Source organism: Salmo salar, chromosome 02, assembly GCF_965601325.2.
Source record: "Salmo salar chromosome 02, fSalSal1, whole genome shotgun sequence".
Classification (NCBI taxonomy): domain Eukaryota; kingdom Metazoa; phylum Chordata; class Actinopteri; order Salmoniformes; family Salmonidae; genus Salmo; species Salmo salar.
Window position 1 is genome coordinate 10,961,221 of NC_138292.1, and position 23,780 is coordinate 10,985,000.

A 23,780-nucleotide genomic window follows, 5' to 3' on the forward strand; every position below is an offset into this window, starting at 1 on the left:
TGTCCTCTATGGTGTAAATGAGAGGAGGAGAGATACAGTGATACAGTAACCTGGGTTTAACCATCATCTCCTCTGGGGCAGAGTGATGGACTAGCCTTGTCCTCTATGGTGTAAATGAGAGGAGGAGAGATACAGTGATACAGTAACCTGGGTTTAACCATCATCTCCTCTGGGGCAGAGAGATGGACTAGCCTTGTCCTCTATGGTGTAAATGCGGCTCAGTTGGTAGAGCATGGTGTTTGCAACGCCAGCATGGTGTGTGCAACGCCAGGGTTGTGAGTTCGATTCCCACGGGGGGCCAGTACAATTTTTTTTTTTAAATGCATGAAATGAAATGTATGCATTCACTACTGTAAGTCGCTCTGGATAAGAGCGTCTGCTAAATGACGAAAATGTAAATGTAAAATGATACAGTGATACAGTAACCTGGGTTTAACCATCATCTCCTCTGGGGCAGAGTGATGGACTAGCCTTGTCCTCTATGGTGTAAATGAGAGGAGGAGAGATACAGTGATACAGTAACCTGGGTTTAACCATCATCTCCTCTGGGGCAGAGAGATGGACTAGCCTTGTCCTCTATGGTGTAAATGAGAGGAGGAGATATACAGTGATACAGTAACCTGGGTTTAACCATCATCTCCTCTGGGGCAGAGAGATGGACTAGCCTTGTCCTCTATGGTGTAAATGAGAGGAGGAGAGATACAGTAACCTGGGTTTAACCATCATCTCCTCTGGGGCAGAGAGATGGACTAGCCTTGTCCTCTATGGTGTAAATGAGAGGAAGAGAGATACAGTGATACAGTAACCTGGGTTTAACCATCATCTCCTCTGGGGCAGAGTGATGGACTAGCCTTGTCCTCTATGGTGTAAATGAGAGGAGGAGAGATACAGTGATACAGTAACCTGGGTTTAACCATCATCTCCTCTGGGGCAGAGAGATGGACTAGCCTTGTCCTCTATGGTGTAAATGAGAGGAGGAGAGATACAGTGATACAGTAACCTGGGTTTAACCATCATCTCCTCTGGGGCAGAGAGAAAAAAATTGGACATACCAATTAGGATCTGGCAAAAAATCAGTTATAGAACCCATTGCCCTTTATGGTTGTGAGGTCTGGGGTTCGCTCACCAACCAAGAATTCACAAAATGGGCCAAACACCAAATTGAGACTCTCCATTGAGACTCTCCATGCAGAATTCTGAAAAAATATATTTTGTGTACAACGTAAAAACACCAAATAATGCATGCAGAGCAGAATTAGGCCAATACCCGCTAATTATCAAAATCCTGAAAAGAGCTGTTAAATTCTACAACCACCTAAAAGGAAGCGATTCCCAAACCTTCCATAACAAAGCCATCCCCTACAGAGAGATGAACCTGGAGAAGAGTCCCCTAAGCATGCTGGTCCTGGGGCTCTGTTCATAAACTCAAACAGACCCCACAGAGCCCCAGGACAGCAACACAATTAGACCCAACCAAATCATGAGAAAACAAAAAGATAATTACTTGACACATTGGAAAGAATTCACAAAAAAACTGAGCAAACTAGAATGCTATTTGGCCCTAAACAGAGAGTACACAGTGGCAGAATACCTGACCACTGTGACTGACCCAAACTTAAGGAAATCTTTGACTTTGTACAGACTCGGTGAGCATAGCCTTGCTATTGAGAAAGGCTGCCGAAGGCAGACCTGGCTCTCAAGAGAAGACAGGCTATGTGCACACTGCCCATAAAATGAGGCTGGAAACTGAGCTGCACTTCTTAACCTAATGCCAAATGTATGACCATATTAGAGACATATTTCCCTCAGATTACACAGATACACAAAGAATTTGAAAACAAACCTAGTTTTGATAAACTCCCATGTTTATTGGGTGAAATAACACAGTGTGCATCACAGCAGCAAGATTTGTGACCTGTTGCCACAAGAAAAGGGAACCAGCGAAGAACAAACACACATGTAAATACAACCCATATTTATGCTTATTTATTGTCCCTTTTGTACTTTAAATAATATGACATTCATTTTTATTGTTTATTATCTAATTCACTTGCTTTGGCAATGTTAACATATGTTTTCCCATGCCAATAAAGCCTTAAATTGAAATAAAACTGAGTATAGAGAGAGAGAGAGAGAGAGAGAGAGAGAGAGAGAGAGAGAGAGAGAGAGAGAGAGAGAGAGAGAGAGAGAGAGAGAGAGAGAGAAGAGAGAGAGAGAGAGAGAGAGAGAGAGAGGAGAGAGAGAGAGAGGAGAGAGAGAGAGAGAGAGAGTGAGTGAGTGAGTGAGTGAGTGAGTGAGTGAGTGAGTGAGTGAGTGAGTGAGTGAGTGAGTGAGTGAGTGAGTGAGTGAGTGAGTGAGTGAGTGAGTGAGTGAGTGAGTGAGTGAGTGAGTGAGTGAGTGAGTGAGTGAGTGAGTGAGAAGGGGAACACCAAAACAAGAACAAACAAACACAGAGTCCAAACTCACAAACATTTTTATTTTTATTTTGTTAATAATTAAAACATTCAATTGGAAACCAGAGATGTGTTCTGGTTGATGATGCAGAGTGGAGGGAATCAAGAGGGAGCACATCCCCTAAACGGATGGTTTATTTATTTATTTATGGAGCCGTGAACAGACAGGATTTGTATGTAAATATTGAAATAACTACTGAGACATGTCGTGCCAAGGGTCCATTGAGTCTCTGTGCTGTTGCCCTAAGTGGGATCCCTGAAGACTTGAAGGCTTTGTGTCAGGAAGTGATCTGCTGTTTGTTTATAGAAACTGTAATATAATTGTGGCTTTTTGAGGATGACACGAGAAGAGGAGACGCAGGGAGGAGAAGAGGAGAGGCAGGGAGGAGGAGAGACAGAGGCAGGGAGGAGGGAAGGCAGAGCGGCAGGGAGGAGGAGAGAGAGAGGTAGGGAGGAGGAGAGACAGAGAGGCAGGGAGGAGGAGAGACAGAGAGGTAGGGAGGAGGAGCGGCAGGGAGGAGCAGAGGCAAAGAGAAGTTCCTGTCTTTGGTTCCTGTCTCTCTCTCTTTTTTCTTTTGGTGCTGTGCCCATAAGCTGTCTTTCCCTTCGAAAGCTTCTCCTCTTTCCTCTGCTGAAAACACCATGCACTTTCTATAGGCACTCATGTAATGCAAAGTACAGTTTGTTCTCTGCTACGGGACTGTTAAGTAATTCAGAGTGGTAACTCACTAAGACTAATGTAGGTATGTTTATGAATATGAATATAATATAGGAAAATATTGTGCTCATAGTTCATATTCTCCCTCCCTCCCTCTCCCAGTGGACATTAAGCCAGAGGTACTTTTGGACCCCGTGTCTCCGTTGGACCTGCGTACAGACCTGAGGATGCTGGGGCCTGGCTCGGACCCGGGAATGTGGGAGCGTCAGTTGCAGCAGGAGCTGCTCCTCATCCAGAAACAGCAGCAGGTCCAGAAACAGCTGCTGATCAGCGAGTTCCAGAAGCAGCATGAGAATCTGACCCGCCAGCACCAGGCCCAGCTCCAGGAGCACCTCAAGGTCAGGACTACAACATCAACTACAGTATAGTATAGTAACAGTAGTATAGCATAGTATAGTATAGCACAGCATAGTATAGTATAGTATAGCAACCGCAGTATAGTACAGCGACAGTAGTATAATAGAGTACAGTATAGTATAGTATAGCATAGCATAGTATAGTATAGTACAACAACAGTAGTATAGAATAGTATAGTATAGCATAGCATAGCACAGTATAGCAACAGTAGTATAGTATAGTATAGTATAGTATAGTATAGTATAGTATAGTATAGTATAGTATAATATAGTATAGAATAGAAACTGACACACCAGCACCAGGCCTAGCATCAGGAGCAAATCAAAGTCGGAATCCCTCACAGTTAAACAGAACAATAGTTTACAAACAGTAGTATAGCATAGTCAGAGTATAGTAATATTAGAATAGTATAGTAATAACATAGTATAGTAATGGTATAGTATAGAAATAGTATAGTAATAATATTGTCTAATACAGTGATATTATAGTAATAATAGAGTATAGTATAGTGATAGTAGGATAGTATAGTATAGTAATAGTATAGTAATAATATAGTATAGTAATAGTACAGAAAGGAATTGTATGGCAATAGTATAGTAATGGTATAGAATTAGTATAGTATAGTAATAGTATAGCAACAGTGTAGTAATAGTATAGAAATAGTATAGTAATAGTATAGCAATTTTAGCATTGTATAGTAGTACTATAGTAATATTAGCATAATATAGTAATAGTATAGTGATAGTATAGTAATATTAGCATAGTATAGTAATAGTTTAGAATACAGTATAGTGACATTGGCATAGTATAGTAATAGAATAGAAATAGTATAGTACTAGTATGGTAATAGGATAGTAATCGTATAGCAATATTAGCATAGCATAGTAATAGTATAGAAATAGTATAGTAATAGTATTCTATAGTAATATTATGGTAATAGTATAGTACAGTAGTAGTATACAGTAGTATAGTAATAGTATTGCAATAGTGATAGTATAGCAATGGTATAGCATAGCAATATTGTAGAAGTAGTATAGTAATAGTAATATTAGCATGGTATAGTAATGGTATAGTATAGTAATAGCAATAATATTGTATAATATAGTATATAAATAGTATAGTATAGGAATAATATAGCATAGTAAAGTAATAGTATAGTAATAATATAGCATAGTATAGTAATAGTAGGATAACATAGTAATATTACTGTAATAGTACAGTACTGTAATATTATTGTAATAGTACAGTAATAATATAGTATGGCATAGTAATAGCATAGTATAGAAATAGTATAGTAATAGTATGGTAATTGTATAGTAGTAGTACAGTGATGGTACAGCGCTAGTATAGTAATATTAGCATAGTATAGCATAGTAATAATATAGTGTAGTAATAGTATACTATAGTACTATAATAGTATAGTAATAGTACAGTAATAGTATCAAATCAAATCAAAATCAAAGTTATTTATATAGCCCTTCTTACATCAGCTGATATCACAAAGTGCTGTACAGAAACCCAGCCTAAAACCCCAAACAGCAAGCAATGCAGGTGTAGAAGCACGGTGGCTATGGAAAACTCCCTAGAAAGGCCAAAACCTAGGAAGAAACCTAGAGAGGAACCAGGCTATGAGGGGTGGCCAGTCCTCTTCTGGCTGTGCCGGGTGGAGATTATAACAGCACATGGCCTAGATGTTCAAAAGTAATATAGTATAGTAATATTATAGTAATAGCAATAATATATTATAGTATAGTAATAGTAGCATTGTATAGTATAGTAATAGTATAGTAATAGTGAATATATAGTAGTTCATAATTCTTGTGTGTGAAAGTAGTACTATATCTTTGATGCAAGGTTGCTTGAGTATAGGCTATGCTAGGAGAAAAACAGTCACCGATGCTCACTGGGAACAATGCTTCAAGATACAGTGCATTCGGAAAGTATTTAGACCCCTTCCCTTTTTCCACATTTTCTTACTTTACAGCCTTATTCTAAAATTGATTAAATTAATTATCATCAATCTACACACAATACCCCATAATGACAAAGCTAAAACAGGTTATTACCTTATTTACATAAGTATTCAGACCTTTTGCTATGAGACTCGAAATTGAGCTTGGGTGCATCCTGTTTCCATTGATCATCCTTGAGGTGTTTCTACAACTTAATTGGAGTTCATCTGTGGTAATTTCAATTGATTGGACATGATTTGGAAAGGCACACACCTGTATATATAAGGTCCCACAGTTGACAGTGCATGTCAGTTCAAAAACCAAGCCACGGGGTCGAAGGAATTGTCCGTAGAGCTCCGAGACAGGATTGTGTCGAGGCACAGATCTGGAGCAGGGTACCAAAGAATGTCTGCAGCATTGAAGGTCAACAAGAACACAGTGACCTCCATCATTCTTAAATGGAATTAAATGGAAGAAGTTTGGAACTAGGGCTGGGCGATATGGCCAAAATCTCATATCCCGATATAGGTCATTTCATATCTCGATAACGATACATATCACGATATAGCACATTTTCTGTAAATTCAATGAATAAATAGTTTATATAAAATGACCACATGTAAAGGCCTATTTCTTATTACATTTTGAATTAAATTCAACAAATAAAGGTACTTACTCATATTTGATTATTTCTCCTTTTATTTATAACCTTTGTGCAAATTTTAAATGAAGCATGTAACAAATCTAAAATATTAATGTATAAAATATAAAAAGGTAAATAGAAAACACCTCAACTACAGTTGCAAACAAAATAAATATAGGCCTAATATATATATATATATATATATATATATATATATATATATATATATATATATATATATATATATATATATACACTGCTCCAAAAAATAAAGGGAACACTAAAATAACACATCCTAGATCTGAATGAATGAAATAATCTTATTAAATACTTTTTTCTTTACATAGTTGAATGTGCTGACAACAAAATCACACAAAAATAATCAATGGAAATCCAATGTATCAACCCATGGAGGTCTGGATTTGGAGTCACACTCAAAATTAAAGTGGAAAACCACACTACAGGCTGATCCAACTTTGATGTAATGTCCTTAAAACAAGTCAAAATGAGTCTCAGTAGTGTGTGTGGCCTCCACGTGCCTGTATGATCTCCCTACAACGCCTGGGCATGCTCCTGATGAGGTGGCGGATGGTCTCCTGAGGGATCTCCTCCCAGACCTGGACTAAAGCATCCGCCAACTCCTGGACAGTCTGTGGTGCAACGTGGCGTTGGTGGATGGAGCGAGACATGATGTCCCAGATGTGCTCAATTGGATTCAGGTCTGGGGAACGGGCGGGCCAGTCCATAGCATCAATGCCTCTCTTGCAGGAACTGCTGACACACTCCAGCCACATGAGGTCTAGCATTGTCTTGCATTAGGAGGAACCCAGGGCCAACCGCACCAGCATATGGTCTCACAAGGGGTCTGAGGATCTCATCTCGGTACCTAATGGCAGTCAGGCTACCTCTGGCGAGCACATGGAGGGCTGTGCGGCCCCCCAAAGAAATGCCACCCCACACCATGACTGACCCACCACCAAACCGGTCATGCTGGAGGATGTTGCAGGCAGCAGAACGTTCTCCATGGTGTCTCCAGACTCTGTCACGTCTGTCACATGTGCTCAGTGTGAACCTGCTTTCATCTGTGAAGAGCACAGGGCGCCAGTGGCGAATTTGCCAATCTTGGTGTTCTCTGGCAAATGCCAAACGTCCTGCACGGTGTTGGGCTGTAAGGACAACCCCCACCTGTGGACGTCGGGCCCTCATACCACCCTCATGGAGTCTGTTTCTGACCGTTTGAGCAGACACATGCACATTTGTGGCCTGCTGGAGGTCATTTTGCAGGGCTCTGGCAGTGCTCCTCCTGCTCCTCCTTGCACAAAGGCGGAGGTAGCGGTCCTGCTGCTGGGTTGTTGCCCTCCTACGGCCTCCTCCACGTCTCCTGATGTACTGGCCTGTCTCCTGGTAGCGCCTCCATGCTCTGGACACTACGCTGACAGACACAGCAAACCTTCTTGCCACAGCTCACATTGATGTGCCATCCTGGATGAGCTGCACTACCTGAGCCACTTGTGTGGGTTGTAGACTCCATCTCATGCTACCACTAGAGTGAAAGCACCGCCAGCATTCAAAAGTGACCAAAACATCAGCCAGGAAGCATAGGAACTGAGAAGTGGTCTGTGGTCACCACCTGCAGAACCACTCCTTTATTGGGGGTGTCTTGCTAATTGCCTATAATTTCCACCTGTTGTCTATTCCATTTGCACAACAGCATGTGAAATGTATTGTCAATCAGTGTTGCTTCCTAAGTGGACAGTTTGATTTCACAGAAGTGTGATTGACTTGGAGTTACATTGTGTTGTTTAAGTGTTCCCTTTATTTTTTTGAGCAGTGTATATATTTTGGGGGGCTTGCCTGTTTTGCATGTTATTTTGGCATTAATACGTGTCACATATCAATTTGCATTTGGTACCTTGGGTCAAGTGTTAGCACCAACTCATGAAAGCCCTGTTTCTCGACCGTGTAAATTGGGGCCTTGTCTTTGCAGATGTAAGCTGTAACGGAAGCTGTTATCTCCTTCCATCTTCGTGATTCTTTGCCATATGGTGTGCCGCGGGCAAAAGCCTCTTGCAACGTCTGAGTCTGGGATTTGTTTTGAGCACTCGACTGTACTTTTTTGAGTCTCATCTGTAGACTCTCTTCGTACTGTCTCACATGATTCTTGCGTAGGTGGTAAAATAGGTTAGTGGTGTTTGAGCCTGTTGTCAGGACCGGCCTGCGGCATATTTTGCAGAGGATGGTTTTCTGGTCCGTCAGACTTTTCATACCCAAACCAGCTCTGTGTCTCCGTGCTCTGTGTCACGTTCACTCTCCTCCATGTTTGTTTGTGTTTCAAAGAGTGTGTTTTACGACACAACGAAATAAACGATAGAGCATAATATGAAACGATAGACGTTTTTCTATCGTCGCACAATATATATCGTCATATCACCCAGCCCTATTTGGAACCACCAAGACTCTTCCTAGAGCTGGCCGCTTGGCCAAACTGGGCAATCGGGGCCTTGGTCAGGGAGGTGACCAACAATCCGATGGTCACTCTGACAGAGCGCCAGAGTTCCTCTGTGGAGATGGGAGAATGTTCCAGAAGGACAACCATCTCTGCAGCACTCCACCAATCAGGCCTTTATTGTAGAGTGGCCAGAAGGAAGCCACTCCTCAGTAAAAGGCACATGGCAGTCCGCTTGGTGTTTGCCAAAAGGCAACTTACGGATTCCCAGACCATGAGAAACAAGATTCTCTGGTCTGATGAAACCAAGATTGAACTCTTTGGCCTGAATTCCAAGAGTCATGTCTGGAGGAAACCTGGCACCATTCCTACTGTGAAGAATGGTGGTGGCAGCATCATGCTGTGGGGATGTTTTTCAGTGGCAGGGACTGGGAGACTAGTCAGGATCGAGGGAAAAATGAACGGAGGAAAGTACAGAGAGATGAAAACCTGCTCCAGAGAGCTCAGGACCTCAGACTGGGGGGAAGGTTCACCTTCAACAGGACAATGACCCTAAGCACACAGCCAAGACAACGCAGGAGTGGCTTCGGGACAAGTCTTTGAACGTCCTTGAGTGGCCCAACAAGAGCCCGGACTTGAACCTGATCAAACATCTCTGGAGAGACCTGAAAATAGCTGTGCAGCGACGCTCCCCATCCAAACTGACAGAGCTTGAGAGGATCTGCAGAGAAGAATGAGAGAAACTCCCAAAATATAGGTGTTTGTAGAGTCATACCCATTGCTGCCAAAGGTGCTTCAACAAAATACTGAGTAAAGGGTCTGGATACTTATGTAAATGTCATATTTCCGTTTTTTATTTTTAATACATTTTCAAAAAAATTGAAAAACCTGTTTTTGCTTTGTCACTGTGTGTAGGTTGATGAGGGGGAAAAACTCATCAATTTTAGAATAAGGCTGTGACGTAACACAATGTGGAAAAAGTCAAGGGGTCTGAATATTTTCCGAATGCACTGTAAATACTTCAATATGATCTAGTTATTTTCAGTACAGGTTTCCCCCTTTCTACCAGGACTACACTACAAAGCACCTTCACCACTATAGTTTGTTACTGTATGGATGGGGTCCATACTGTCTGACTGACTGTCTCTCTCTCTCTCTCTCTCTCTCTCTCTCTCTCTCTCTCTCTCTCTCTCTCTCCCTCTCTCTCTCTCTCTTTCGCTCTAACTCCCTCCCTCTCTCTCTCTCTCCCTCTCTCTCTCTCTCTCTTTCGCTCTAACTCCCTCCCTCTCTCTTTCTCTCTCTCTCTCTCTCTCTCTCTCTCTAACTCCCTCCCTCCCTCTCTCTTTCTCTCTCTCTCTCTCTCTCTCTCTCTCTCTCTCTCTCTCTCTCTCTCTCTCTCTCTCTCTCTCTCTCTCTCTTTCGCTCTAACTCCCTCCCTCTCTCTTTCTCTCTCTCCTCTCTCTCTCTCTCTCTCTCTCTCAATCTCTCTCTCTCTCGCTCGCTCTGTCTCTCTCCCCCTCTCTCTCTGTATCTCCCTCTGTCTCTCTCTCTCTCTCCCTCTCTCTCTGTGTGTGTGTGTTAGCTGCAACAGGAGCTGCAGGCCATGAAGCAGCAGCAGGAGCTGGTGGAGAAGGAGAGGAGGCAACAGCAGCAGCAGCAGAGCCAGCAGGAGAAGGAGCAGGAGAGACATCGGAGGGAGCAGCATGTCCTCTGTCTCAGCCTCAGGGGCAAGGAGCGCACCAGAGAGAGTAAGAGCTCGCCACCGATCCACTCACCACCGCTAACTCTCTGCCCAATCACTGATAACTAACCTCCTCCCCAACTCAATTGATACTGCATGTATAGATAAATAGAGGGCTCATGAACGAGATTAACCGATAACTAACTGCTAGTTTACTAACCAAAACCTTGGAGGTTGCTAACTCACCTTTTGTCATTGTGGCTCTTTTATCAGAATGGTAATGATTGTAACAGTGCAAGGCTGTACACTGAGATGAACAACCAATGGGGAAACAAGCATTCTTATTTCCAACACTAGCCACGGCTGTAGTGACTAGTGATGACTAATGAGACACTAGCCAAGGCTGTAGTGACTAGTGATGACTAATGAGACACTAGCCAAGGCTGTAGTGACTAGTGATGACTAATGAAACACTAGCCAAGGCTGTAGTGACTAGTGATGACTAATGAAACACTAGCCAAGGCTGTAGTGACTAGTGATGACTAATGAGACACTAGCCAAGGCTGTAGTGACTAGTGATGACTAATGAGACAATAGCCAAGGCTGTAGTGACTAGTGATGACTAATGAAACACTAGCCAAGCCTGGAGTGACTAGTGATGACTAATGAAACACTAGCCAAGCCTGGAGTGACTAGTGATGACTAATGAAACACTAGCCAAGGCTGTAGTGACTAGTGATGACTAATGAGACACTAGCCAAGGCTGTAGTGACTAGTGATGACTAATGAGACACTAGCCAAGGCTGTAGTGACTAGTGATGACTAATGAAACACTAGCCAAGGCTGTAGTGACTAGTGATGACTAATGAAACACTAGCCAAGGCTGTAGTGACTAGTGATGACTAATGAGACACTAGCCAAGGCTGTAGTGACTAGTGATGACTAATGAAACACTAGCCAAGGCTGTAGTGACTAGTGATGACTAATGAGACACTAGCCAAGGCTGTAGTGACTAGTGATGACTAATGAAACACTAGCCAAGGCTGTAGTGACTAGTGATGACTAATGAGACACTAGCCAAGGCTGTAGTGACTAGTGATGACTAATGAAACACTAGCCAAGGCTGTAGTGACTAGTGATGACTAATGAGACACTAGCCAAGGCTGTAGTGACTAGTGATGACTAATGAAACACTAGCCAAGGCTGGAGTGACTAGTGATGACTAATGAAACACTAGCCAAGGCTGTAGTGACTAGTGATGACTAATGAAACACTAGCCAAGGCTGGAGTGACTAGTGATGACTAATGAAACACTAGCCAAGGCTGGAGTGACTAGTGATGACTAATGAAACACTAGCCAATGCTGTAGTGACTAGTGATGACTAATGAAACACTAGCCAAGGCTGTAGTGACTAGTGATGACTAATGAGACACTAGCCAAGGCTGTGACTTGGGCTTTATTGTTGCATGTTCTTTCCCCACTAGAGGGAGATGTTCCTACATTAGATGTGGATCCACTCAGAAAGATCAATTCTATGGGAAATAAAAGACCTGCTATTTGGTGTGCTAATTATGGATAGTGTTAAAAATCATACAATGTGAGACTCATATTACAGAGCAATACATTGTGGGGATGTGATGAAAACCTACTATAGAATAGGTAAACCCAGTATCTACCATTTCAATGCAACACTATGTGTGGATGTGATGAAAACCTACTAGATGTAGGTGCTGTATAGATATACCTATGGTAGACAGTCTCTGCATCCCCAATGGCACCCTATACCCTATATAGTGTGCTACTTTGTATTTTTATGTTTGAAAAAAGCAGTGCACTATAAAGTCAATAGTGTGCCATTGGGGACACATTGTCTCTAAATCTATACCCCCTGAGCCCCAGGGTGACCCCAATCCCTGTCTCTCTCTGAGACTGTACCTCATGGGCCCCAGGGTGACCCCAATCCCTGTCTCTCTCTAAGTCTGTACCCCCTGAGCCCCAGGGTGACCCCAATCCCTGTCTCTCTCTGGCTGCTGGTCTCACAGGTGCTGTGGCCAGTAATGAGGTGAAGCAGAAACTCCAAGAGTTTCTGTTGAGTAAATCAAACAAGGACCTGTCCACTGCCGGAGCCACACACACGCTTATCCATCACCCCAAGCTCTGGTACACGTAAGTACCCACTGTTGTGATTCTGTCTAGTAACTTCTTCCACTACTCACTGTTGTGATTCTGTCTAGTAACTTCTTCCACTACTCACTGTTGTGATTCTGTCTAGTAACTTCTTCCACTACTCACTGTTGTGATTCTGTCTAGTAACTTCTTCCACTACCCACTGTTGTGATTCTGTCTAGTAACTTCTTCCACTACTCACTGTTGTGATTCTGTCTAGTAACTTCTTCCACTACCCACTGTTGTGATTCTGTCTAGTAACTTCTTCCACTACTCACTGTTGTGATTCTGTCTAGTAACTTCTTCCACTACTCACTGTTGTGATTCTGTCTAGTAACTTCTTCACTACCCACTGTTGTGATTCTGTCTAGTAACTTCTTCCACTACTCACTGTTGTGATTCTGTCTAGTAACTTCTTCCACTACTCACTGTTGTGATTCTGTCTAGTAACTTCTTCCACTACTCACTGTTGTGATTCTGTCTAGTAACTTCTTCCACTACCCACTGTTGTGATTCTGTCTAGTAACTTCTTCCACTACTCACTGTTGTGATTCTGTCAAGTAACTTCTTCCACTACCCACTGTTGTGATTCTGTCTAGTAACTTCTTCCACTACCCACTGTTGTGATTCTGTCTAGTAACTTCTTCCACTACTCACTGTTGTGATTCTGTCTAGTAACTTCTTCCACTACCCACTGTTGTGATTCTGTCTAGTAACTTCTTCCACTACCCACTGTTGTGATTCTGTCTAGTAACTTCTTCCACTACCCACTGTTGTGATTCTGTCTAGTAACTTCTTCCACTACCCACTGTTGTGATTCTGTCTAGTAACTTCTTCCACTACTCACTGTTGTGATTCTGTCTAGTAACTTCTTCCACTACTCACTGTTGTGATTCTGTCTAGTAACTTCTTCCACTACTCACTGTTGTGATTCTGTCTAGTAACTTCTTCCACTACTCACTGTTGTGATTCTGTCTAGTAACTTCTTCCACTACTCACTGTTGTGATTCTGTCTAGTAACTTCTTCCACTACTCACTGTTGTGATTCTGTCTAGTAACTTCTTCCACTACCCACTGTTGTGATTCTGTCTAGTAACTTCTTCCACTACTCACTGTTGTGATTCTGTCTAGTAACTTCTTCCACTACTGGAAAAATACTTAAAAAGCAAGCACACAATTTTTCTTCAGGAAAATTAACTTTTCTAGTTACTATTTATCATTCAAAATGATGTATATATATTTATATATATCACTGTTTGCACTTGGCAAGAAGAAATGAACCAAGATTTGTGACGTGTTGGCGCTGTGTGTTCTGTGTCCAGGTCCTCCCACCACACGTCTCTGGACCAGAGTTCTTCTCCCCTGGGAGGCATGTCTCCTGTCTGCCACTACACACTCCCCTCCCATCAGGACGGACAGGACGACTTCCCACTGAGGAAAACAGGTACGGCCACACACACACGCACCCACCCACCCACCCACCCACACACCCACGCACACACACACACACATGCACACACACACCCACCCACGCACACACACACACACATGCACGCACACACCCACGCATGGATGGTCATGGATGATAATAGTATGAACTGCTTGGTGGTCATGGATGATAATAGTATGAACTGCTTGGCGGTCATGGATGATAATAGTATGAACTGCTTGGCGGTCATGGATGATAATAGTATGAACTGCTTGGTGGTCATGGATGATAATAGTATGAACTGCTTGGTGGTCATGGATGATAATAGTATGAACTGCTTGGCGGTCATGGATGATAATAGTATGAACTGCTTGGCGGTCATGGATGATAATAGTATGAACTGCTTGGTGGTCATAGATGATAATAGTATGAACTGCTTGGCGCTCATGGATGATAATAGTATGAACTGCTTGGCGGTCATGGATGATAATAGTATGAACTGCTTGGCGGTCATGGATGATAATAGTATGAACTGCTTGGTGGTCATAGATGATAATAGTATGAACTGCTTGGCGGTCATGGATGATAATAGTATGAACTGCTTGGTGGTCATAGATGATAATAGTATGAACTGCTTGGTGGTCATAGATGATAATAGTATGAACTGCTTGGCGGTCATGGATGATAATAGTATGAACTGCTTGGTGGTCATGGATGATAATAGTATGAACTGCTTGGCGGTCATGGATGATAATAGTATGAACTGCTTGGCGGTCATGGATGATAATAGTATGAACTGCTTGGTGGTCATAGATGATAATAGTATGAACTGCTTGGCGGTCATGGATGATAATAGTATGAACTGCTTGGTGGTCATAGATGATAATAGTATGAACTGCTTGGTGGTCATAGATGATAATAGTATGAACTGCTTGGCGGTCATGGATGATAATAGTATGAACTGCTTGGTGGTCATAGATGATAATAGTATGAACTGCTTGGCGGTCATGGATGATAATAGTATGAACTGCTTGGTGGTCATGGATGATAATAGTATGAACTGCTTGGTGGTCATGGATGATAATAGTATGAACTGCTTGGCGGTCATGGATGATAATAGTATGAACTGCTTGGTGGTCATAGATGATAATAGTATGAACTGCTTGGCGGTCATGGATGATAATAGTATGAACTGCTTGGTGGTCATGGATGATAATAGTATGAACTGCTTGGTGGTCATGGATGATAATAGTATGAACTGCTTGGCGGTCATGGATGATAATAGTATGAACTGCTTGGTGGTCATGGATGATAATAGTATGAACTGCTTGGTGGTCATGGATGATAATAGTATGAACTGCTTGGTGGTCATGGATGATAATAGTATGAACTGCTTGGTGGTCATGGATGATAATAGTATGAACTGCTTGGTGGTCATGGATGATAATAGTATGAACTGCTTGGTGGTCATAGATGATAATAGTATGAACTGCTTGGTGGTCATAGATGATAATAGTATGAACTGCTTGGCGGTCATGGATGATAATAGTATGAACTGCTTGGTGGTCATAGATGATAATAGTATGAACTGCTTGGCGGTCATGGATGATAATAGTATGAACTTTCTGTACAGAAAAAGGAAAGGTAAACATGAAGAAAGTTGGGGCGGAACTTGTAAGACGGCGACCATGTCGCGTACAAACACATACGATCACGCACAACAGCATACACTAAACCGCATACACCAGCATTAATTGACCATACTCAACCACAATCAAACTATTTTTAACACTTAATTCCAAATGAACTGCAGGACATTCCAAAGTATTTTATATCCTTCTATTCTCATAAGTGTTTACATTAAGATATGTGTGGATAAATCCTTCAACAGACATCTTGTCCTCAACCAGTAGTGTGTGTCTGTCTGCAGGGTGGTACAATTACCTTCCATCAATGAGTTATTAATACAATGAATGTGCTGTGACCTCTGTCATCCCAGGGTTACCTCTGTGTATCCACACAGCATTTCCTGACCATACTGATGACCTGCTAATGACATCAGTTAGGCCTATTATGACCTTTGAACCTCCACCCCGCCCCCAAGGCCCCTCTCACCCCTCGTACCCCTTCAGGGGACCCCTTACTCAAATAATGGGGAGGGGTTACGAGGTAAGCCAGAGCAGTAATATCTATCAGAATCCTTCCCTCCTATTTGACCTCTCCCAACACAGAGCCAAACGCGTGCAACACCGACAGAACACTAACACACACTGTTGAAAATATCATACAAAACCAATGCAATCTTTTTTTGTTGTATTGTAAGTTGATGATGCTATATATTGTGTGTTATTTTCCTCACAAAGACATAGGCTACAATACTGTTCCCTAAGAACTAACTCCAGTCTTTGGTTATTGTGTTATTAACGGTAATACACAGACGAAAGCCTAGGCCTCACTGTTAGGGCTTCTCAGTTGAACAGTTAATGGAAGACTAAAAGCACCTTTCATTTCTTTAGAGTTATGAGCTCCACTAACTCTTTTGAAAACACACAACTTGTCAGCAAAAGGCAGCTCAGGTTTGTTGGTTTAAAGCTGAGGATCTCTCTAGGGAACACTGTATAAATAAGAATTATACCTCCCTCTTGGTTTCACTGCGCCACAAGCTAAAACGGTTCATAATTTTGCTGTGAGGTCACGGAAATGACATTACATTCTTTCCCTTTTGTGTCTCGTCAAATTACGGCGGTAAACAATAGTACCTGTTTAATGACTTTACCGCATGAGCTGGCATATTGTGTATAAACACAATTTAGAGATCAGGCTAGGGGAATTATATTGTCTGTTTTTTTGGTACTTTGTAATATACATTTAAGCTAATTTGTAGTCATTGTGGAGACTTTGTGATTAAAATATCAACTGGGGAAGCACATGAAAGACAATTGTGTTTATTGTGTCTCTCTTTGAAAAAACAATCTCGCACCAGGAAATACCTCCTCTCTCTCTGTCTGGTAACATACCTGTAAACGTAGCAGGTTAGGAGTGGCCTGCGAGTCCAAATAACCAGTTCCCAAAGTAAAATAATGTGCCGCATCCAAATAAGAGGGTTCCCAGAAATGATTTTGAATTTATCTTGCGAGGCAGACAGAGTCTTACCATCAATGCTTTAGCCTATGTTTACCTTTGACGCAAGCTGCAAAGAAACAGCAAATTTATGAACACTAACAAAACTCTGCTTGCCTTACTTTTTGCAGGACTAAATTATAATAATCCTTATGATCTCCCTTTTGGATTATCTTCAAATAATCTCTGTTTCTCTGAGTAATTCTTATGCATTGATAAAAGCCCCTTATAAAAACATTTCCTGCCCTTTGGATTCTAGAATCTATATGTGGTCATTTCCTGTGCGAGCCCCACCCCCCCATTTCCTGTCCATCTTCATTAAAGTCCTCTGAGAGATTGGCACGGAAGGGACACACACAAAGGTAGTGTTGTTCCTGGACACGTTGTCCGTCATCGATAGCTGACACTCTGACAGGCAGGTGTCACTGAGTTAAGAGGACTGTTGCCGGGCAGAATGAAGTAAGACACCACTGTTTGTTTAAGCAAAAACAGCCTTCTGAAAACAAAGTGGAGAAGACTTTACAGGTCTGGGTTGAGTCGCAAATGACAACCTATTCCCTATATAGTGTACTACTTTTGACCAGGCCCCAGAGGGTTCTGGTCAAAAGTAGTGCAATATATATGCACTATATAGGGAATAGGGTGCCATTTGGGACACAGTCTGGGAGGTTTGACTACCTGGTTTTTAGCTTGGCTGGTCGTAGGGTCTAACACCTTTTGTTGCAGTTGTTGTGGTGAAACTGTAAACTTTTAGCACTTTTATGATTTGCTTTGAAGCTAGCCACTTAGCCAATTCTCCTATGCCATACCTGCCCTGCTGCCTGATGTCTCTGCTGGATAAGTCAAGAGCTACTGTACACAACGAAGATTTTTGTTCCAACAGCCACATGCCTTATGCATGCCCTTGAAAGCCACAGAACCTTTGTCTTAGTTTGGACGATACCGTTCAGAAGTCTATTTGAAAAAGATCAAACAAGCTTCATTTGACAGGCTATGAAATATGAATTGTTGTTGTTGATGCATTTAAATTGCAGTGGGAGATGGGGAGCCCAGGTGCTCTTGTGTTGTTCCATCTACTGTACCGCTACTACTTTGATCGTGAACTTTCAGAAACTGTTTGGTGACTTTACTAGCGAGTAGAAAATAGATTTTATTTTAGACAGAAGAAGTGAACTGACTGCTAGACATGGTGGTTGTTTCAGTCTATAGCTCCCCACTGGTGACAGACGTCAGTTCAATGTCTATTCCACGTTGGTTCAATGTAATTTCATTGAATGTTGATTCAGCAAGTGTGTGTCCAGTGGGTCCTCATCTCTTCTTCATGGTGTTCCATCAACAGACTTATTAAGGCCAGTGTGTGTCCAGTGGGTCCTCATCTCTTCTTCATGGTGTTCCATCAACAGACTTATTAAGGCCAGTGTGTGTCCAGTGGGTCCTCATCTCTTCTTCATGGTGTTCCATCAACAGACTTATTAAGGTGAAGGCTGTTTAAGAACTAAGCCCATAAGCATTACAAATGCTTCCTCTCCTCTGGAATCAGTCCATGTTAGGCTTCTCTAATCAGAAAAGGCCTAGCGGATTCATCGTGCTTTGATCACAAGACCGTCTCTTGAATACTTCCTTCACCCCCACCAAAAAAGCTTTTTATTCCACAAAGCAATACAATTCCACGTGATAAACTTGTTTACTTGACCGTACATCCTCTTTGTGCCATGTCCAGGAATAGACGAGGCTCAGGTCATGTGATGCCCCGGGCCGTGGTAAGAACAGCCTGACTTAGAGGAAAAGAGAGGTGCAACACCCTCATCTCCACTCTTGACCCACTTACCAAACGTGTGTAGCAGGTGCAGTGGAAGGAGGATTTCACATTGCTTTCTGAAACCAGGGGATATTTTAAGGTGTGATGCCTGGAGGCACAGTAACCCGCTCCTTGTACCTCCCCGTGGTCAGACAATGATCCGCGCTCATTTCACTAGTAATAGAATCGGGTGAAACATTGTACATTTGTCTGGATTAGATGAGTTCATGGAAGGGTTTATGGATTTTGAAGCCGGTGGTTTTTGATAAGTATGGTAGAATGACTTATGAACAGGGAAAGAATCTGGTTGAGCTGTATAGCTTACCCAGCTGAGCCGAGCTGTATAGTTGAGCCAAGCTGAGCCAGCTGTATATCTGAGCCAGTACAGAATAGTTCAGGTTTGTATGAAAAGGGTATAAAAGTAAGGCCTTGTAGCCAACAGCATTCCACCACAGTGTCCCAGCATATAGTCTTTCTGTAAGGCTCGGTCCCAAATGGCACCCTCTTCCCTACATAGTGCACTATGGGCCCTCTGGGCCTGGTCAAAAGTAGTGCACTATATTGGGAATAGAGTGCCATTTGGGACAGAGCCTAAGAGTCCCCCTAGCCAGCCACCTGGCCTTGTTTTGGTCCAGCAGCCTAATGGAGACAGTCATCACACTGACAGCAGAGTTAACGTTGAGATGTAGTGGAGACAGGCATCACACTGACAGCAGAGTTAACATTGAGATGTAGTGGAGACCGGCATCACACTGACAGCAGAGTTAACATTGAGATGTAGTGGAGACAGGCATCACACTGACAGCATAGTTAACATTGAGATGTAGTGGAGACCGGCATCACACTGACAGCAGAGTTAACATTGAGATGTAGTGGAGACAGGCATCACACTGACAGCATAGTTAACATTGAGATGTAGTGGAGACAGGCATCACACTGACAGCAGAGTTAACATTGAGATGTAGTGGAGACAGGCATCCCACTGACAGCAGAGTTAACATTGAGATGTAGTGGAGACAGGCATCACACTGACAGCAGAGTTAACATTGAGATGTAGTGGAGACAGGCATCACACTGACAGCAGAGTTAACATTGAGATGTAGTGGAGACAGGCATCACACATTCAGCCTCCACCAACCTCCAACCCAGGACTTTCTAATGTAATAACCTGGTTGATGTATGGACATGTTAAACACATCGTGGCTCATTCATATTGCTACCTGTTTTAGTTGGGTGATGTGTTCTGGGCACTTTGCCAGTTAACCAATGAAGTGGCCCAGGTGTTTGTATCAACGTGAGAGCTGTGTTACTTAGAGATGTCTGCTGCCAGCTTCCCTTCCTGTTGTGTCGTAGGCAGGTAACGCTACCACTGGTTCTTCCACAGAGACAAATGAGATGCGTCCTAAATGGTACCCTATTCCTTAAATACAGTAGTGCACTATATAGGGAATAGGGTGCCGTTTGGGACACAAACATGGTGACAAAGTCTGTCCGTTTCCCACCTCGCCGCTGTCTGGCGTTCCCGTGGCGACGGAGCGGTTGGGATGCGGGTGCTCGGTGGCAGCAAGCGGAGCGGTGGTAAAAATAGAAAGCAATCAGGGCAGCGGGGCATGAAGCAGATTTATGAAGACTCCCTGCAGCGCTTTCTCTCCTTCTATCTATCTCTCTCTCGCTCTTCCTCTCTTGCAGTACCCCTCGCTTGCAGGACTGATGGCTGATGGACAGGGAAAGAGAGGGGCTGGTGCTGCTGTATTTGACAGGACTCTCAAAATAGAAGCATCTGGCCCTGTCAACACCCCCTTAACCCCCCCCCCCCCCTCTCGTGTTCTCCCCTCCCCTCGTCTCCCTTGTGCAACATCACGTCGTATGGTCGCATCACAAAAACAACCCTTCTCAATAGTTGAGCTCAAGGAAAGGCTAAATAATTTAAACAACATGGTGTTTAGTTTTTGTATAATACTGAGATAGCCGTTTATGTAACTTTGTGCTCCATCCTTCTCCTACAGCACTAGTAGGTTGACCTCTGTGTTGATCTGGATCCTCCTCCTACAGCACTAGTAGGTTGACCTCTGTGTTGATCTGGATCCTCCTCCTACAGCACTAGTAGGTTGACCTGTGTGTTGATCTGGATCCTCCTCCTACAACACTAGTAGGTTGACCTCTGTGTTGATCTGGATCCTCCTCCTACAGCACTAGTAGGTTGACCTCTGTGTTGATCTGGATCCTCCTCCTACAGCACTAGTAGGTTGACCTCTGTGTTGATCTGGATCCTCCTCCTACAGCACTAGTAGGTTGACCTGTGTGTTGATCTGGATCCTCCTCCTACAGCACTAGTAGGTTGACCTCTGTGTTGATCTGGATCCTCCTCCTACAGCACTAGTAGGTTGACCTCTGTGTTGATCTGGATCCTCCTCCTACAGCACTAGTAGGTTGACCTCTGTGTTGATCTGGATCCTCCTCCTACAGCACTAGTAGGTTGACCTCTGTGTTGATCTGGATTCTCCTCCTACAGCACTAGTAGGTTGACCTCTGTGTTGATCTGGATCCTCCTCCTACAGCACTAGTAGGTTGACCTCTGTGTTGATCTGGATCCTCCTCCTACAGCACTAGTAGGTTGACCTCTGTGTTGATCTGGATCCTCCTCCTACAGCACTAGTAGGTTGACCTCTGTGTTGATCTGGATCCTCCTCCTACAGCACTAGTAGGTTGACCTCTGTGTTGATCTGGATCCTCCTCCTACAGCACTAGTAGGTTGACCTGTGTGTTGATCTGGATCCTCCTCCTACAGCACTAGTAGGTTGACCTCTGTGTTGATCTGGATCCTCCTCCTACAGCACTAGTAGGTTGACCTCTGTGTTGATCTGGATCCTCCTCCTACAGCACTAGTAGGTTGACCTCTGTGTTGATCTGGATCCTCCTCCTACAGCACTAGTAGGTTGACCTCTGTGTTGATCTGGATCCTCCTCCTACAACACTAGTAGGTTGACCTCTGTGTTGATCTGGATCCTCCTCCTACAGCACTAGTAGGTTGACCTCTGTGTTGATCTGGATCCTCCTCCTACAGCACTAGTAGGTTGACCTCTGTGTTGATCTGGATCCTCCTCCTACAGCACTAGTAGTTTGACCTCTGTGTTGATCTGGATCCTCCTTCTACAGCACTAGTAGGTTGACCTCTGTGTTGATCTGGATCCTCCTCCTACAGCACTAGTAGGTTGACCTCTGTGTTAATCTGGATGTCAGTAGTGTTAAAGTGTGAGTGGACGGGGATTCCAGGGCTGGAGAGAGAAAGAGAGAGAGAGAGAGACTGGGCCTTGGCTGAGCCATAGATGCGTCCCAAATAGCACCCTCAGTATTCCTTATTAGCGCCCATAGGGCTCTGGTCAAAATTAGTGCACTAAATAGGCAATAGGGTGTGATTGGAGCTAGGCTGAGCTGGCCTACTGACTGACTCCTCAGTCTCCTCAGGGCTTGACAGGATCATCCTCATCATCACCGCCACGCCTCAACAACACTCAGACACAACAACAACCCTTAATTATATCAACACACTCAGTTGCAGTCTGTACTGTGTGATGCTAGATAGATATTTGACTGAAATATGAACGTTTTTTTTCCAATAGATTTCTGTATATATCAAAGATGTTGCTCTTGCTGCTGGGGATTCTCTGATCCACCTCTACGCAGACGACACCATTCTGTACACATCTGGCCCTTCTTTGGACAATGTGCTAACAAACCTCCAAACGAGCTTCAACGCCATACAACACTCCTTCCGTGGCCTCCAACTGCTCTTAAAAGCTATTAAAACCAAATGCATGCTTTTCAACCGTTGCCCGTACCGCCCGCCCGTCCAGCATCACTACTCTGGACGGTTCTGACTTAGAATATGTGGACAACTACAAATACCTAGGTGTCTGGCTAGACTGTAAACTCTCCTTCCAGACTCACATTAAGCATCTCCAATCCAAATTTAAATCTAGAATCGGCTTCCTATTTCGCAACAAAGCCTCCTTCACTCATGCTGCCAAACATACCCTCGTAAAACTGACTATCCTACTGATCCTTGACTTTGGCGATGTCATTTACAAAATAACCCCCAACACTCTACTTAGACTACATCCAGTTTGCTATCACAGTGCCATCTGTTTTATCACCAAAGCCCCATATACTACCCACCACTGCGACCTGTACGCTCTCGTTGGATGGCCCTCACTACATATCCGTCGCCAAACCCACTGGCTCCAGGTCATCTATAAGTCTTTGCTAGGTAAAGCCCCGCCTTATCTCAGCTCACTGGTCACCGTAGCAACACCCACCCGCAGCACGCGCTCCAGCAAGTATATCTCATTGGTCATCCCCAAAGCCAACACTTCCTTTGGCTGCCTTTCCTTCCAATTCTCTGCTGCCAATGACTGGAACGAATTGCAAAAATCACTTATATCGCTTATATCTCCCTCTCTAACTTTAAGCATCAGCTGTCAGAGCAGCTTACCGATCACTATACCTGTACACAGCCAATCTGTAAATAGCAGACCCGACTACCTCATCCCCATATTATTACTTACCCTCTTGCTCTTTTGCACCCCAGTATCTCTACTTGCACATCATCATCTGTACATCTATCACTCCAGTATTAATGCTAAATTGTAATTATTTTCGCCTCTAGGGCCTATTTATTGCCTACCTCCCAACTCTTCTACATTTCCACACACAGTACATACATTTTTCTATTTTTCTTTTCTTTTGTGTTTTTGACTGTACATTTGTTTATGTGTAACTCTGTGTTGTTGTTTTTGTCACAAAAGGTCGCAGTTGTAAATGAGAACTTGTTCTCAACTGGCCTACCTGGTTAAATAAAATAGTAGGAGCTGATCATTTGGCTTGGTTACATGTTATTTGTCCATGTTGCCTACTCCTTGGTAGCAGTCCAGTAGTCACTCTCTCAACTTCTCTACTTGACTTTCTTCATATTTCTGTCAAACAGAGGCTGTCCATTAGGACTTCATTTAAAAGTGG

The 23,780-nt window shown here is 43.2% G+C and overlaps 1 protein-coding gene across 6 annotated transcripts in view; it reads left to right on the forward strand.

Moving 5' to 3' along the window:
* Positions 1-23,780, forward strand: part of LOC106595161 (histone deacetylase 9-B) — a 99,059-nt gene that overhangs the window by 59,602 nt on the left and 15,677 nt on the right. For 4 of the 6 annotated variants that reach the window (XM_082959661.1, XM_045697251.2, XM_045697253.2 and 1 more), the window contains 4 exons: positions 3,274-3,509; positions 10,152-10,317; positions 12,294-12,417; positions 13,740-13,861. In XM_082959661.1, the coding sequence (XP_082815787.1) occupies positions 3,339-3,509; positions 10,152-10,317; positions 12,294-12,417; positions 13,740-13,861 (583 nt within the window). In that variant the 5' untranslated portion in view covers positions 3,274-3,338. The remainder of the gene's footprint in view (positions 1-3,273; positions 3,510-10,151; positions 10,318-12,293; positions 12,418-13,739; positions 13,862-23,780) is intronic. The other 2 variants (XM_045697257.2, XM_045697258.2) reach the window with 1 other exon arrangement.